At 44.6% G+C, this 16,458-nt stretch overlaps 1 protein-coding gene across 10 annotated transcripts; it reads right to left on the bottom strand.

Moving 5' to 3' along the window:
• Positions 1-962: 962 nt before the first annotated feature.
• LOC106567453 (poly [ADP-ribose] polymerase tankyrase-2) lies at positions 963-15,073 on the bottom strand. Of its 10 annotated transcripts, none has more exons than XR_001320073.2 (5): positions 10,210-15,073; positions 2,918-3,062; positions 2,578-2,698; positions 2,119-2,189; positions 963-1,946 (listed from the first exon to the last, which is right to left on the bottom strand). XR_001320073.2 is itself a non-coding variant. In XM_045693389.1 (5 exons), exons 2-5 carry the CDS (start codon positions 2,924-2,926, stop codon positions 1,922-1,924), a joined length of 273 nt encoding a protein of 90 aa, XP_045549345.1. In that variant the 5' UTR covers positions 2,927-3,062; positions 3,299-3,354; the 3' UTR covers positions 963-1,921. The 10 variants fall into 10 exon arrangements, 5 of the variants coding, with proteins under 5 accessions (XP_045549345.1, XP_045549344.1, XP_045549346.1 ...); XR_006758599.1 differs by lacking the exon at positions 10,210-15,073 and adding an exon at positions 3,299-3,335; XM_045693389.1 differs by lacking the exon at positions 10,210-15,073 and adding an exon at positions 3,299-3,354 and having other exon boundaries at positions 2,119-2,236.
• Between the last annotated feature and the right edge of the window lie 1,385 nt (positions 15,074-16,458).

Here is a 16,458-nt window from a genome sequence, read left to right as displayed (position 1 = left end):
CCCCCTGGACATCGGAGGGGCCCCGGCGTACACAGTCCGGGCCATCTTGGACTCCCGACGTCGGGTGGGGGGCCTACAGTACCTCGTGGACTGGGAGGGGTACGGTCCGGAGGAGAGGTGCTGGGTCCCGGCGAGGGACATTCTGGATCCAGCCATGTTGCGGAATTTCCACAACCTCCACCCAGATCGCCCAGCGCCTCGCCCTCCGGGTCGTCCTCGAGGCCGGCGTTGGCGCGCTGCGGGACCCACGCGTCAGGGGAGGGGTACTGTCACAACATCCACAGAAGGGGGCGCCTCTCCTCGGTTGAGCGGCGCTCGGCGGTCGTCGTCGCCGGCCTACTAGCTGCCACCGATCTGTGTTTCAGTGTCTATTAGTTATGTCTGTTTTTGTTTGCACCTGTTTTGTGTTTGTCATTAGTGGGGGGGTTATTTAGTCTGTCTGTGTTTAGCTAGGATTTGTGCGGGATTGTTCGTTGTTACATGTGGTGTTACGTCTGTTATCTAGGCATTAGGGTTGTCGGGCTGTGCCCCGTCTGCCTTTTGCGAGGAGCTTCTTTTAGTCATTTTTTCTGACTGTTATGCTCCCAGCTGTATATGAATCTTGCCCGTGGACTTATTACATTAAGTTTATTCTCACGGACCTCCGTCTCCTGCGCTTGACTCACTCCTTAAACTGTTCATTCCGCTCGTGACAGTATGTTGTAAAAGCATTACATGGTCGCTGCCAATATCATTGCATAGTGCAGAAAATACACAAGAGTTCAGGGACCTTGCTTTAACAAAGTTAACAATTTTCACTGTCGTGCCCAAAACGTCTTTCAAGCTGTCAGGCATTCCTTTGGCAGCCAGAGCCTCTCAGTGGATGCTGCAGTGTACCCAAGTGGCGCCGGGAGCAACTGCTTGCACGTGTGTTACCACTCCACTATGTCTCCCTGTCATGGCTTTTGTGCTATCAGTACAGATACCAACACATCTTGACCACCAAAGTCCATTTGATGTCACAAAGCTGTCCAGTACTTTAAAAAATATCCTCTCCTGTTGTCCTGGTTTCCAGAAGAGGATGTCTTCCTTAATTGACCACCCATAAACGTAACAGACATATACCAGGAGCTGTGCCAGGCCCGCCACGTCTGTTGACTCATCCAGCTGTAACGCATAGAATTCACTGGCTTGTATGCGAAGCAGTAATTCTTTCAAAACATCTCCTGCCATTTCAGTGATGCGTCGTGAAAGTGTTGCTTGATAAAGGCATTGTCTGTACAGTTTTTTTGGGCCTTTTCCCTCAGCGTTGTCCCAGCCATATCCGCAGTACCAGGATGAATTAAGTCCTCCACAATAGTATGGGGCTTGCCTGTCCTAGCCACACAGTAGCTGTCACGACTTCCACCGAAGTTGGTCCCTCTGTGTTCGGGCGGTGTTCGGCGGTCGACATCACCGACCTTCTAGCCATCACTGATCCATTTTTCATTTTCCATTGGTTTTGTCTTGTTTTCCTTCACATCTGGTTCCAATCCCATCAATTACATGTTGTGTATTTAACCCTCTGTTTCCCCTCATATCCTTGTCAGAGATTGTATTATTGTATGTGATTGTGCTAGTATGTGTTGGTGTGCGACGGGTTTTGTACCCACTTTTTTATTTTTATATATTTTGGTTTTTGGAGTTTGGTCAGCACTTATTAAACGACTACGTTTATACCAAGTTCATTCTCCTGCGCCTGACTTCCCTGCTACCAACACACACCCATTACAGTAGCTCACCATATAAGATGCTTTTTTTCATGTTATCTCTGTGAAGATAAACAGTACAAAATCAACTTTCTACAATAAGATTGAGCAATGTTTGTTATCCCCTCCAGAGATTGAACAGTTTGAGCTGAGCTGGTAATCCCTCTTCTCTGTGCCTGGGGGCATAATGTCCATCAACAGGGCACAGATATCACCAGCCTGAGTAAGGAGGAAAATATGGTCAGTGGGAGAGTTACTGGGTGATAAGGGTTTTCCATAGCCATGTGTGTCAAAATATATTGGATAGGAATTATTGTGACCAGACTACGTCCTTGTAAGTCAAACACTTGTGCAACTAGAGAGAACACATGCATACATTCAATATGTTTACCTTCTGGGCTGCCTTGTGGAGAGGGTTAAAGGCTCATTGAACTTAATCAGGAGGGCCACAATATGCATGTTCTGTAGAGGAGAGATAGGAGAGAAGTGACAGAGGAGAGAGGAATGGACTGACAGGAGAGGAGCAAGAGAGACATGATTTAATGTCCTTATGACTTGCCCAAAGACTGACATCTACGCGAATACATATGTAGACTTTCCATTAGGTCTCTTTCAACACAGGGTGGGTGATGTTATTTTATGTGATGTATGTTTTTCTGTAAGGTTTAATAAACTAAACAATGCACACAATGTCTTCTACAGCCTGATGACATCCAACCTGAAAAATAGGCCACAATGTCACAGCGTATGTTTTGTATGCATTGTTTATGTCCATGTCAAAACCTTATGGCAAACCGTACAGCATGTGACATGTTTTCAAAGGCCTGACGTAATCTTTGTAGTGACTCACCCTGTATGAGGCTGCGTTGTGCAGGGAGATGAGGCCTCCTTCCACCTGAGTTGTCGTCAGCCCCGTGCTCCAGAAGGGAAGCATCTCCTTCCAGCAGGTCGTGGATGCCCATGTCTCCCTCCTTCACCATGTCCAAAGACATGTTACCATCACAGTTATTATTGATGGGGATACACACAGACAGATGTGTCATTAAAATATATAAGAAGCGTTGTGCGTAAAAAGTTATCGTTATACATATTGCACGGTACTGACTATAAAAAAAGCATCCTAGTAGTCTTCAATCAAACGCAATTATTTTTGAAGAGCCAATATGAATGTCACAGGAAGGAAGACTAACCTTGAGCATCAGCAGATCTCTTGAAGGAAGACTAACCTTGAGCGTCAGCAGATCTCTTGGCTATTTGCCCTTGGCTGCAGCCTCAGAAGTGTGAAATTCCACAGGTCAGCTATGTTGACCCGTTTCTCACCAGCAGCTCAGCAACCTCATAGTGACAGTAGGAGCAGACACACAGGGACACTATTTATACTGAACAAAAATATGAACACAACATGTAACTATTTCTAAGATTTTACTGAGTTACAGAAATCCGTCAATGAAAATCCATTCATTAGGCTCTATATATGGATTTCACATGACTGGGAATACAGATAAGCATCTGTTGATCAAAGATACCATTAAAAAAAGTAGGGGAGTGGATCAGAAAACCAGTCAGTATACCATATTGGCCTCATGCAGTGCGACGCATCTCCTTCTCATGGAGTTGATCAGGCTGTTGATTGTGGCCTATGGAATGTTGTCCCAGTCCTCTTCAATGGCTGTGCAAAGTTACATTACATTACATTTAAGTCATTTAGCAGACGCTCTTATCCAGAGCGACTTACAAATTGGTGCATTCACCTTATGATATCCAGTGGAACAACCACTTTACAATAGTGCATCTAAATCTTTTAAGGGGGGGGTTAGAAGGATTACTTTATCCTATCCTAGGTATTCCTTAAAGAGGTGGGGTTTCAGGTGTCTCCGGAAGGTGGTGATTGACTCCGCTGTCCTGGCGTCGTGAGGGAGCTTGTTCCACCATTGGGGTGCCAGAGCAGCGAACAGTTTTGACTGGGCTGAGCGGGAACTGTGCTTCCTCAGAGGTAGGGGGGCCAGCAGGCCAGAGGTGGATGAACGCAGTGCCCTTGTTTGGGTGTAGGGCCTGATCAGAGCCTGAAGGTATGGAGGTGCCGTTCCCTTCACAGCTCCGTAGGCAATCACCATGGTCTTGTAGCGGATGCGAGCTTCAACTGGAAGCCAGTGGAGAGAGCGGAGGAGCGGGGTGACGTGAGAGAACTTGGGAAGGTTGAACACCAGACGGGCTGCGGCGTTCTGGATGAGTTGTAGGGGTTTAATGGCACAGGCAGGGAGCCCAGCCAACAGGGAGTTGCAGTAATCCAGACGGGAGATGACAAGTGCCTGGATTAGGACCTGCGCCACTTCCTGTGTGAGGCAGGGTCGTACTCTGCGAATGTTGTAGAGCATGAACCTACAGGATCGGGTCACCGCCTTGATGTTAGTGGAGAACGACAGGGTGTTGTCCAGGATCACGCCAAGGTTCTTAGCACTCTGGGAGGAGGACACAAGGGAGTTGTCAACCGTGATGGCGAGATCATGGAACGGGCAGTCCTTCCCCGGGAGGAAGAGCAGCTCCGTCTTGCCGAGGTTCAGCTTGAGGTGGTGATCCGTCATCCACACTGATATGTCTGCCAGACATGCAGAGATGCGATTCGCCACCTGGTTATCAGAAGGGGGAAAGGAGAAGATGAATTGTGTGTCGTCTGCGTAGCAATGATAGGAGAGACCATGTGAGGATATGACAGAGCCAAGTGACTTGGTGTATAGCGAGAATAGGAGAGGGCCTAGAACTGAGCCCTGGGGGACACCAGTGGTGAGAGCACGTGGTGCGGAGACCGATTCTCGCCACGCCACCTGGTAGGAGCGATCTGTCAGGTAGGACGCAATCCAAGCGTGGGCCGCGCCGGAGATGCCCAACTCGGAGAGGGTGGAGAGGAGGATCTGATGGTTCACAGTATCAAAGGCAGCAGATAGGTCTAGAAGGATGAGAGCAGAGGAGAGAGAGTTAGCTTTAGCAGTGCGGAGAGCCTCCGTGACACAGAGAAGAGCAGTCTCAGTTGAATGCCCAGTCTTGAAACCTGACTGATTAGGATCAAGAAGGTCATTCTGAAAGAGATAGCAGGAGAGCTGGCCAAGGACGGCACGTTCAAGAGTTTGAGAGAAAAGAAAGAAGGGATACTGGTCTGTAGTTGTTGACATCGGAGGGATTGAGTGTAGGTTTGTTCAGAAGGGGTGCAACTCTCGCTCTCTTGAAGACGGAAGGGACGTAGCCAGCGGTCAAGGATGAGTTGATGAGCGAGGTGAGAAGGTCTCCGGAAATGGTCTGGAGAAGAGAGGAGGGGATAGGGTCAAGTGGGCAGGTTGTTGGGCGGCCGGCCGTCACAAGACGCGAGATTTCATCTGGAGAGAGAGGGGAGAAAGAGGTCAAAGCACAGGGTAGGGCAGTGTGAGCAGGACCAGTGGTGTCGTTTGACTTAGCAAACGAGGATCGGATATCGTCAACCTTCTTTTCAAAATGGTTGACGAAGTCATCCTCAGAGAGAGAGGAGGGGGGGAGGGGGAGGAGGATTCAGGAGGGAGGAGAAGGTAGCAAAGAGCTTCCTAGGGTTAGAGGCAGATGCTTGGAATTTAGAGTGGTAGAAAGTGGCTTTAGCAGCAGAGACAGAAGAGGAGAATGTAGAGAGGAGGGAGTGAAAGGATGCCAGGTCCGCAGGGAGGCGAGTTTTCCTCCATTTCCGCTCGGCTGCCCGGAGCCCTGTTCTGTGAGCTCGTAGTGAGTCGTCGAGCCACGGAGCAGGAGGGGAGGACCGAGCCGGCCTGGAGGATAGGGGACAGAGAAAATCAAAGGATGCAGAAAGGGAGGAGAGGAGGGTTGAGGAGGCAGAATCAGGAGATAGGTTGGAGAAGGTTTGAGCAGAGGGAAGAGATGATAGGATGGAAGAGGAGAGAGTAGCGGGAGAGAGAGAGCGAAGGTTGGGACGGCGCAATACCATCCGAGTAGGGGCAGAGTGAGAAGTGTTGGATGAGAGCAAGAGGGAAAAGGATACAAGGTAGTGGTCGGAGATTTGGAGGGGAGTTGCAATGAGATTAGTGGAAGAACAGCATCTAGTAAAGATGAGGTCAAGCGTATTGCCTGCCTTGTGAGTAGGGGGGGAAGGTGAGAGGGTGAGGTCAAAAGAGGAGAGGAGTGGAAAGAAGGAGGCAGAGAGGAATGAGTCAAAGGTAGACGTGGGGAGGTTAAAGTCACCCAGAACTGTGAGAGGTGAGCCATCTTCAGGAAAGGAACTTATCAAGGCGTCAAGCTCATTGATGAACTCTCCAAGGGAACCTGGAGGGCGATAAATGATAAGGATGTTAAGCTTGAAAGGGCTGGTAACTGTGACAGCATGGAATTCAAATGAGGAGATAGACAGATGGGTCAGGGGAGAAAGAGAGAATGTCCACTTGGGAGAGATGAGGATTCCAGTGCCACCACCCCGCTGGCTCGATGCTCTAGGGGTATGCGAGAACACGTGGGCAGATGAAGAGAGAGCAGTAGGAGTAGCAGTGTTATCTGTGGTAATCCATGTTTCCGTCAGCGCCAGGAAGTCTAGGGACTGGAGGGTAGCATAGGCTGAGATGAACTCAGCCTTGTTGGCTGCAGACCGGCAGTTCCAGAGGCTGCCGGAGACCTGGAACTCCACGTGGGTTGTGCGCGCTGGGACCACCAGGTTAGAGTGGCAGCGGCCACGCGGTGTGAAGCGTTTGTATGGCCTGTGCAGAGGGGAGAGAACAGGGATAGACAGACACATAGTTGACAAGCTACAGAAGTGTTGTTTCTTGTATTATTGTCTCTTGTGTCTTTAGAGAACTGTTTCACTTTGATATCCTTTTTCTTCTGTCCTGATTTTCTTTCTTTTCTTCTGTTAACTAGATATTCTTTGTTGTTCTTCGTTAGCTAGCTAGCTTCTTCCAAAAGAGTCCCTAGCAACTGCTAAAAAAAGTTGCTGGATATTGGCGGGAACTGGAATACTCTGTCGTACACGTCAATCCAGAGCATCCCAAACATGCTCAATGGGTGACATGTCTGGTGAGTATGTAGGCCATGGAATAACTGGGACATTTTCAGCTTCCAGAAAATGGGGACAGATCCGTGCGACATGGGGCCATGCTTTGTCATGCTGAAACATGAGGTGATGGCGGTGGATAAATGGCACGACAATGGACCTCATGATCTCATCACGGTATCTTTGTGCATTCAAATTGTCATAGATAAAATGCATTTCTGCTCGTTGTCCGTAGCTTGTGCCTGCCCATACCATAACTACAACGCCACCATTGGGCACTCTTCCCACACGACATCATACACGTGGTCTGTGGTTGTGACGCCGGTTCTCTAAAACAACGTTGGAGGCTTATGGTAGGGACATGAACATTAAATTCCCTGGCAACAGCTCTGGTGGACTTCCCTGCAGTCAGCATGCCAATTGCACGCTCCCTCATAACTTGAGACATCTGTGGCATTGTGTTCTGTGACAAAACTGCACATTTTACGGTGGCCTTTATTGTCCCCCAGCACAAGGTGCACCTGTGCAATTTATTTTAATTTTATTTCACCTTTATTTAACCAGATAGGCAAGTTGAGAACAAGTTCTCATTTACAATTGCGACCTGGCCAAGATAAAGCAAAGCAGTTCGACACATACAACAACACAGAGTTACACAGGGAGTAAAACAAAAATAGTCAATAATACAGTAGAAAATAAGTCTATATACAATGTGAGCAAATGAGGTGAGATAAGGGAGGTAAAGGCAAAAAAAGGCCATGGTGGCAAAGTAAATACAATATAGCAAGTAAAATACTGGAATGGTAGATTTGTAGTGGAAGAAAGTGCAAAGTACAAATAGAAATAATGGGGTGCAAAGGAGCTAAATAAATAAATACGGTATAGGAAGAGGTAGTTGTTTGGGATAAATTATAGATGGGCTATGTACAGGTGCAGTGATCTGTGAGCTGCTCTGACAGCTGGTGCTTAAAGCTAGTGAGGGAGATAAGTGTTTCCAGTTTCATAGATTTTTGTAGTTCGTTCCAGTCATTGGCAGCAGAGAACTGGAAGGAGAGACGGCCAAAGGAGGAATTGGCTTTGGGGGTGACCAGAGAGCTATACCTGCTGGAGTGCGTGCTACAGGTGGGTGCTGCTATGGTGACCAGTGAGCTGAGATAAGGGGGGACTTTACCTAGCAGGGTCTTGTAGATGACCTGGAGCCAGTGGGTTTGGCGACGAGTATGAAGCGAGGGCCAGCCAACGAGAGCATACAGGTCGCAGTGGTGGGTAGTATATGGGGCTTTGGTGACAAAACAGATGGCACTGGTGATAGACTGCATCCAGTTTATTGAGTAGGGTATTGGAGGCTATTTTGTAAATGATACCGCCGAAGTCGAGGATCGGTAGGATGGTCAGTTTTACGAGGGTATGTTTGGCAGCATGAGTGAAGGATGCTTTGTTGCGAAATAGGAAGCCAATTCTAGATTTAACTTTGGATTGGAGATGTTTGATGTGAGTCTGGAAGGAGAGTTTACAGTCTAACCAGACACCTAGGTATTTGTAGTTGTCCACATATTCTAAGTCAGAACCGTTCAGAGCAGTGATGCTGGATGGGCGGGCAGGTGCAGGCAGCGATCGTTTGAAGAGCATGCATTTAGTTTTACTTGTATTTAATTATCATGTTATTTAACCTCTCTGGGGTATGTGGGGCGCTAGCGTCCCACCCGCGGGACACACTATTCAACAGCCAGTGAAATAGCAGGGCGACAAATTCAAAACAACAAAAATCTCATAATTCAAATTTCTCAAACATACAACTATTATATCCCATTTTAAAGATACACTTCTCGTTAATCCAACCACATTGTCCGATTTCAAAAAGGCTTTACAGCGAAAGCATAACATTAGATTATGTTAGGACAGCGCCGAGAGAAGAAAAACCACACAGCCATTTTCCAAGCAAGGAGAGGCATCACAAAAAACAGAAATACAGCTAAAATGAATCACTACCTTTGATCTTCATCAGGTGGCACTCATAGGACTTCATGTTACACAAGACATGCATGTTTTGCTCGATAAAGTTCATATTTATATCCAAAAACCCCCTTTTACATTGGCGTGTAATGTTCAGAAATGTTTTGCCTCCCAAAACTTCCGGTGAATGAGCACATCAATTTACAGAAATACTCATCATAAACGTTGATAAAATATTCAACAGTTATTCAAAGAATTATAGATACACTTCTCCTTAACGCAACCGCTGCGTCAGATTTAAAAAAAGCTTTATGGCGAAAGCTAATTTTGCAATAATCTGAGTACAGTGCTCAGATATCAAAACAAGCCATACAGATACCTGCCATTTTGGAGTCAACAGAAATGACAAAAATTACATTATAAATATTCACTTACCTTTGATGATCTTCATCAGAATGCACTCCCAGGAATCCCAGTTCCAGAATAAATGTTTGTTTTGTTCGATAAAGTTCATCTTTATGTCCAAATACCTCCATTTTGTTTGCGCGTTAGGTTCACTATTCCAAATGTAAGGCACGCGCTTACTAAGTCCAGACAAAAAGTCTGAAAAGTTATACTACAGTTTGTAGAAACATGTCAAACGATGTATAGAATCAATCTTTAGGATGTTTTTATCATAAATCTTCCATAATATTCCAACCGGATGATTCCTTTGTCTTCAAAAAAGAAAAAGAACACAGCTAACTCTCACGTGAGTGCGCGCCACTGAGCTCGTAATTTTCTCACTCATCTACTTCCAGGAGCTCTTATTCTCTTCCCATTCACAGTAGAAGCATGAAACAACGTTCTAAAGACTGTTGACATCTAGTGGAAGCCTTAGGAAGTGCAAAATGAACCCTAAGTCACTGTATACTGTATAGGCAATCACTTGAAAAACTACAAACCTCAGATTTCCACACTTCCTGGTTGGATTTTCTCAGGTTTTTGCCTGCCATATGAGTTCTGTTATACTCACAGACATCATTAAAACAGTTTTAGAAACTTCAGAGTGTTTTCTATCCAAATCTACTAATAATATGCATATCCTTCCTTCTGAGCCTGAGTAGCAGGCAGTTTACTATGGGCACGCCTTTCATCCGGACGTCAAAATACTGCCCCCTACCCTAGAGAAGTTAATCAGTTTCTTGACATGCCACACCTGTCAGGTGGATAGATTATCTGGGCAAAGGAGAAATGCTCACTAACAGGGATGTAAACAATTTTGTGCACAACATTTGAGAAAAATAAGCTTTTTGTGCGTATGGAAAATCTCTGGGATCTTTTATTTTAGCTCATGAAACATGGGACCAATTCTTTACATGTTGATTTCATAGAACACTGAACATTTAATTTACTGTATGTATTTAGTGCTAAAAACGAAATTCATTGATAAAGATATTCAATCAATGGAGAACTAAAGAGAAAATAGAGTAGGGCCAGACTGTTAGTAGGGTATACTAGTCAGACAACACATACCCAAATGTAGAGAGTAAAGTATAAAGGTGATGTCAGCGGCCTGCATCTCCAATGTAGTCAGCTATGCAAAGTCTCTGGTGTTGTATAGTTGTGTTGCAGCTGTGACAGTCACACCTGGATCCATACAGTAAGTATTTCTGCTGAAGGGAGAGGGAAAGGGCACACACAGGTGGTTGTCTGAGAAATGAAGAAATTATAAATGAATCACCTATCTTGGTGTGAAGTCCACTCACCATGTCAAGGTACAGGCCACTCGTGGGTTGTTAGTAGACAAAGAAAGGTTAGTTAAGAGCATAGATGCAGTAAAGAGATCAATGGATCGCAGGATGCTGTCATTGGCGCCCAGTCAACAAATCGAAAGTAACAAATTGGATATCAGTTTTTTCCTTCCACAATTGTAACTTCCTTCGACATGTTTCCAGTTTGTCTCACAATGACCTCAAATTACGCTTGAGTGATCTGGGTGATTCCATCACAGTGTAGCAGCTCAGGTGTGTGAATCGTCTTTCTTTGCCTTTTTAGGAATTTGACCCAAAACCAACAAGGAAGTTGGGGCTGCAAGTAGCCCAGTGGTTAGATCATTGGGCCAGTAACTGAAAGGTTGCTCGATCAAATCCCTGAGCTGACAAGGTAAAGATCTGTCATTCTGCCCCTGAACAAGGCAGTTAACCCACTGTTCCTAGGCCGTCATTGTAAATAAGAATTTGTTCTTAACTGACTTGCCTAGTTAAATAAAGGTTAAAAAAGTCTGCGGTGTTGAGAGCAGTTGTATCAAACCAAAGTTCAACTTGCCACAAGTTTGGCATCTGAACTGTGCGTAAGTCAATTATTGGATTATACACTGGACAACAACCTCTCCCTCAATGTCAGTCAAAAAAAGGAGTTGATTGTTGACTTCAGGAAGCAGAGGAGGGAACGTGCCACAAACTATATCAATGGGACTGCAGTAGAGAGTCAGCAGTTAAGTTCCTTGCCATCCACATCACAGAGGACATAACATAGACCAACAACACCACCACTCTTGTCAAGAGGGTGCAACAGCGTCTCTGATTCCTAAGGCAACTGAAGAAATTCCGCATGCCACCCCGAGTCCTCTCCAAATACTCGAGAGCATCCTGACCGGTTGCATCACGGCCTGGTATGGGAAATACTCCGTCCACGACCACAAGGCCCTCCAGCAGGTGGTGAAGACGGCCCCGTACATCACTGGAACCGTGTTTCCACCCATCCTGGATGTCTACTCGAAACGGTGCCTGATGAAGGCCCGTAGTGTCATCAAGGACACACACACCCCAGCCACTTGCTGTTCACTCCTTACCGTCGGGTAGACAGTATCGGAGCATGAGGTCTGATACCAACAGGCTTAGAAATAGTTTCTATCAACAAGCCATCAGACTGCTGAACACTTGAACTCGACTGATCACCTGCTCTGATTTGCCACACCTTAGCACACATGGACTCACTCACTCACTCGCAGTTAAATAATAAATAAATAAAAAACACCCACACAGACACACATCACAACTGCTGCTACTAAAGTCTTGTTATGATTCCTAAATACTGCACAATCACCCCTTCTCCAAAACACGTGTAAATATTGGACTATAAATTGTGCCTTCCTGCATTACACTTACGCTAAAATGTTTTTTTTCTACTAAGCCATTTACTTTGTTCTTATTCTTATCTTTTATTATTTGTTGTTGTTGCATTGTTGTCCAGGATCCTGCAAGTAAGCGTTTCATTGGATGGTGTATAGTGTACCATGTGTATGGCTAATAAAACTTGCAAAAAAGACAATTTAACCAATTGCTTAATCAGCGTTCATTTGTGAGTTGAGTACACCTGACATCAAATTAACAAAAACTTCAGCTAATGTGCTAAAGTTTGTTAACTCAAACTCAGCTTTAAGTGAGCTGAAATTGAACAAGCTTGTTGAGTAAAATGACAAATGTATGTTTGCTCAAAACCACACCCATCATTATATTTCCCAGCATGCTCTATTGAAGGTTTGTTTTCAGAATTGTTTGTTTCAAAACCTGTGTTTTTGCATGTGTATGTTGATTGGTTGATTAATCTTATGCTACACAAACTTCAATAACTTATGTTATACAAATTTTTCCAATCTGTTAGTAGTTGTAAATTTTGCACCCGTTACTGAGATGGCTGTTCCAGTTTATTTGATTTAAATTACATATTTAATTCATTCTACTAAAGGCCAAGTGTTTGTGGGTTTTTGCTCCTCCCTTGTACTGTACTTGATTGATGATTTAAAGTCACTAATTAATGAAGAACTCACCTGGTTGTCTAGGTCTTAATTGAAAGGAACAAACAAAAACCTGCAGACACTAGGCCCTCCATGGAATGAGTTAGACACCCATGATTTAAGCAGTCTCAATCAAGTCTTCACTACCCTGGCAGTCATTCTCAATGCAGGGTAAGGGTGATAAAAAGTTACAATTGTTGGATAGCCTCACACTGGATTCCAATAGGAATAACATCACTTTGCAAGCCAGCATATGAGACTTGCAGGCTTGATGTGGCCTGGAAACCAGGAGTTTCAGACCACTGCGTTAAAGCCGATTTATGCTTGATCGGCAATGCGGTCTGGAGGCTCCGTATGGAGGGGGTGACGCAATTGAGGAGTCTCTGGATGCTTGCAGAGGCCAAATCAAGCTCTGTACCGCATTGCTGTGCACCTCCCAAAAGTTTTAACAATGTGGAGGGCTCTGTATAGCTCAGCATTGACGTGATTGGTTGACGGTAGGTGGGGGCGGTACGTCCTCGTCCTATATAAACACAAACTCACTTCCTTGACAACTTCCTTCACAACAGCTCTGCAAAGCACAAGAAGTATGAATGCCCTGACTTCTGTAGAGGCCTCATCTCAGTAAATGCTGGATGGCCATTGCAGATTCTGGAATGACCATAAATTGGATTTTCGGGTGTAACTAGGCCCTCAAAGAAAGGCCTTCTGAAATGTATTGTCATAGGGGTGGTTTTGCGGACACAGATTAAGCCTAATCCAACCCTAAATTGGATTTTTAAACTGGACTACCTGAAATGGCATTTCTCAGACATGGTTTAAAAATAGTCTCAGATTTCCCCTAGTGTAGATTTAAAAAGTCTGATTTCCAGAAGGACGATTAGAGTTAAGCTAGATCTAAGTGAAGGCTTAAATGAAACCTGGCCAGAGGCAGGATAACATTTCAGATTAATGGACGTTAGCCCCCAGGTTGACCTTGGCAATGGAGGAAAATGGATTACCTGGACTATTTCAATTAAGATCAAAGAGCACCACCAAGACCAGACAGAAGGGTGGTTATAGACAGGAGCAACCCACTGAATGATTTGTATTAAATACATTTCTGTGACCGTTTCTGTGTGTACAAAGAAAATGTAGCTGACATAATGCTTTAGCCAAGGCTTTCATCTGACTCTCTTAGGGGAAGGCATAGCCCTCCTTCCCTACAAGTACTGATCACCTTGAGCTTTTTAGCGTCTGGAACCTTCCATTGTGAAACAGGAAATGTGTGTGGTGTAAGTGAACTGACTATATGCAGAATAGGCCACACAGTCTGCAATGCTATATGTGAACTGAAAGACACTCCCAATTTGCAGTTCTCCAACATTGTTGCACATTGGAAAGGTACTACTCACGACTCAAGGATTTTCCAAAACTACTTTTAGAATGCTCAGCTTGAAGGAGGACAACATAGTGAAATCATATTTGGTGACAACTTCATGTTCACCCCCTATCTTCATGCAATAGGACCTGAGCAACAAAAGTACAACCAAGCTCATATCCAACCAGAGGTCTAGTTTGGTGTATTAAACACATTGTGCTTCAACCAAGAAGAGCTGCATTGTCATAATTGCAATAGCTGTGCTTCACAACATTCTCAAACAGCATGGCTGTCCAGATCCTAGCACTGAAGATGAGGATGACCCAGATGTTCCCATGGTTGAGGCAGACAATGACAGAAAGGGACTAGCCATGCTTCGAATATGCAGTTTAAGGGATGGAAGCAAACAATATGGATTGGTAACAAAAAGGTTTATAATTCACAAATGGAGATATCGGGACCCCGAACTGGTGCTGGTCGGAAAAGAACACTGGTACTGCTGCTGCTTCAGAATCCTCCTCCTTCATAGCCAACTCAACATGCAGGATTTGCATCTTCATATCATGTTCTCCTTTTAAATGCATTAGTTTGTGCTCATGAAATTCCATGGCAGTTTCTCATGCATGCTCAGCCTCTTTGTCCTCCGGCCCAGGTTAGTGACAAAGGCAATCTTCCCTCCTGGCTGCTGCAGATGTAACTGGCTAACCTTCATCCTATCTGCCCTTCATCCTGTCCAAGCTATGGTGATCATCTGCCTCTAGAAAATGATTACCTTGCTGCAATACAGAACATTACTTATTCAAGAGTTGAGTTCATTAAATAATGTGTATTATGGTGTTGCAAGAGATGACTTTACATATACTCTGCAGTCCGGAGATGGCACATGTTGAATGAATGTCCTACTAAATGAGGATTGGAACTGTTCCCCATCTGAACTGTCCAAATAGTCATCATCAGGGATACCTTCCAGGGGTTGCTGGCTATCAATGATCCTGGTCAACAAGTCCCCCAGCTAATCAGTCTCTGGTCTTACTAGGGGGTCTTACTGGGGGGTCTGCCACCAGTCTTGAAACCAGTGGCGTTCTGTGCCGTTTAAGATGAGGGAGGACGATTTTTTATTATATGAGCATGGCCTTATTTCTACTACAGCATATTGGATGACTGTCAGTCATTCTCCATTCACCCAGCTCAATGTAACATCGATAGGTTTAGGCTACTTCATGATACAAACATTTTCCCTATACCCATCATGAGGTTGCTACAACCTAGCCTATGAATTAAAGTTTACAAAGTAGGTGCACACAGGTCGAGAGAAATATGAGTAATCAAGGTGACAGACATTGACACATTAAATATCGCCTTGCAAACTCTTGCCTGCATCTAGCTGATCTAGGGTGTAGTCATTAGTCCAACAGTTGCAAACGAGAGTTTCTATTAGACAAATTCAGGTATGTTTATCCCCGTTTCTGTCTGTTTGCTTCCGTTTAAGAAACGTTTTAACAGAATCGGCGGAAAGAGTGCACCCCTGATCACACGCAAACACAATTGCCTTTCATAGCAGCCACATAAAAAATACATGATCCCGTTGATCATTGCATTCCTTTTCGCATCTACGTGCTCGCCTCTCACCTTTTCCCTTCGCTTGTGGACTTCAGTGCACAACACATCAGCTTTCTGTGATCAGACGAAAAAACCTTGCCAAGCCAAAATGTCATATCATAACTGCTAACCGCTATACACAGCCTACATCGTTGTAGCCATATTAACATCATAGTTAACATAGCTACTAGAACAAACACGTTAGTAAACCCCCTACAATCATGCAGTACAGTCAGCAGCAAGCAGTTTAGCAGTTACCCTGGCGGGCCCCGGTGACAGAAAATGTATAAAACCACTTGGAAGAGTTCCAGTGTTGAATAAACATAGACAGCTAGCTAACATAGCATCCCTCTGTTTGAGCCGGGTGTTGCTAGTTAAGTAAGTGAGAGTGAAGAAAATATACATCAAAATATAGCTCGTTCTCTCTTGCTTCCCCATTTTTGAAGAAATTAATTTCTTAAACTGTTCAACTACTGTCTTTCCTTCTCTTTGAGTCAACTACTCACCATATTCTATGCACTGCAGTGCTAGCTCGCTGTAGTGTATGATTTCAGTACTAGATTCATTCTCTGATCCGTTGATTGGGTGGACAACATGTCAGTTCATGGTGCAAGAGTTCTGATAGTTTAGAGGACGTCCTCCGGAAGTTGTCATAATTACTGTGTAAGCCTATGAAAGGGGGTAAACCACGAGTCTTCAAGGTTTTGTATTGAAGTCAATGTGCTGTTGAGGCAACTGTAATGTATTGCAAAACAGTGTGTTTTGATAAATTATTTGGTGACGTGAATAAATTTAGTATAGTTTTATCTAGAAATGTTTCACTATTTTATTTGTTTCAATATTTTTATTATTTTTATGACACTCACTGAATTTGCACATTTATTGAAAATAAAAAACAGAAATAAGTATTCAGACCCTTTGCTATAAGACTCAAAATTGAGCTCAGGTGTATCCTGTTTCCATTTATTGTCCTTGAAATGTTTGAACAACTTGATTGAATTCCACCGGTGGTAAATTCAATTGATTG

This window comes from Salmo salar, chromosome ssa13 (genome assembly GCF_905237065.1).
Source record: "Salmo salar chromosome ssa13, Ssal_v3.1, whole genome shotgun sequence".
Lineage (NCBI taxonomy): Eukaryota > Metazoa > Chordata > Actinopteri > Salmoniformes > Salmonidae > Salmo > Salmo salar.
The sequence above is the reverse complement of the archived record's forward strand: the minus strand, read 5'-3'. Positions and strand labels throughout refer to the sequence as shown.

Bases quoted from the DNA above. Each gene is read 5' to 3' on its own strand.
- LOC106567453 (XM_014136728.2), bottom strand. From the start codon at position 2,770: ATGACACATCTGTCTGTGTGTATCCCCATCAATAATAACTGTGATGGT. The intron at 2,237-2,577 runs GTGAGTCACTAC...CTCTCCTGTCAG, and splicing joins ACAACGCAGCCTCATACAGG to TCCATTCCTCTCTCCTCTGT. The intron at 1,947-2,118 runs GTAAACATATTG...CTCCTTACTCAG, and splicing joins TCCACAAGGCAGCCCAGAAG to GCTGGTGATATCTGTGCCCT.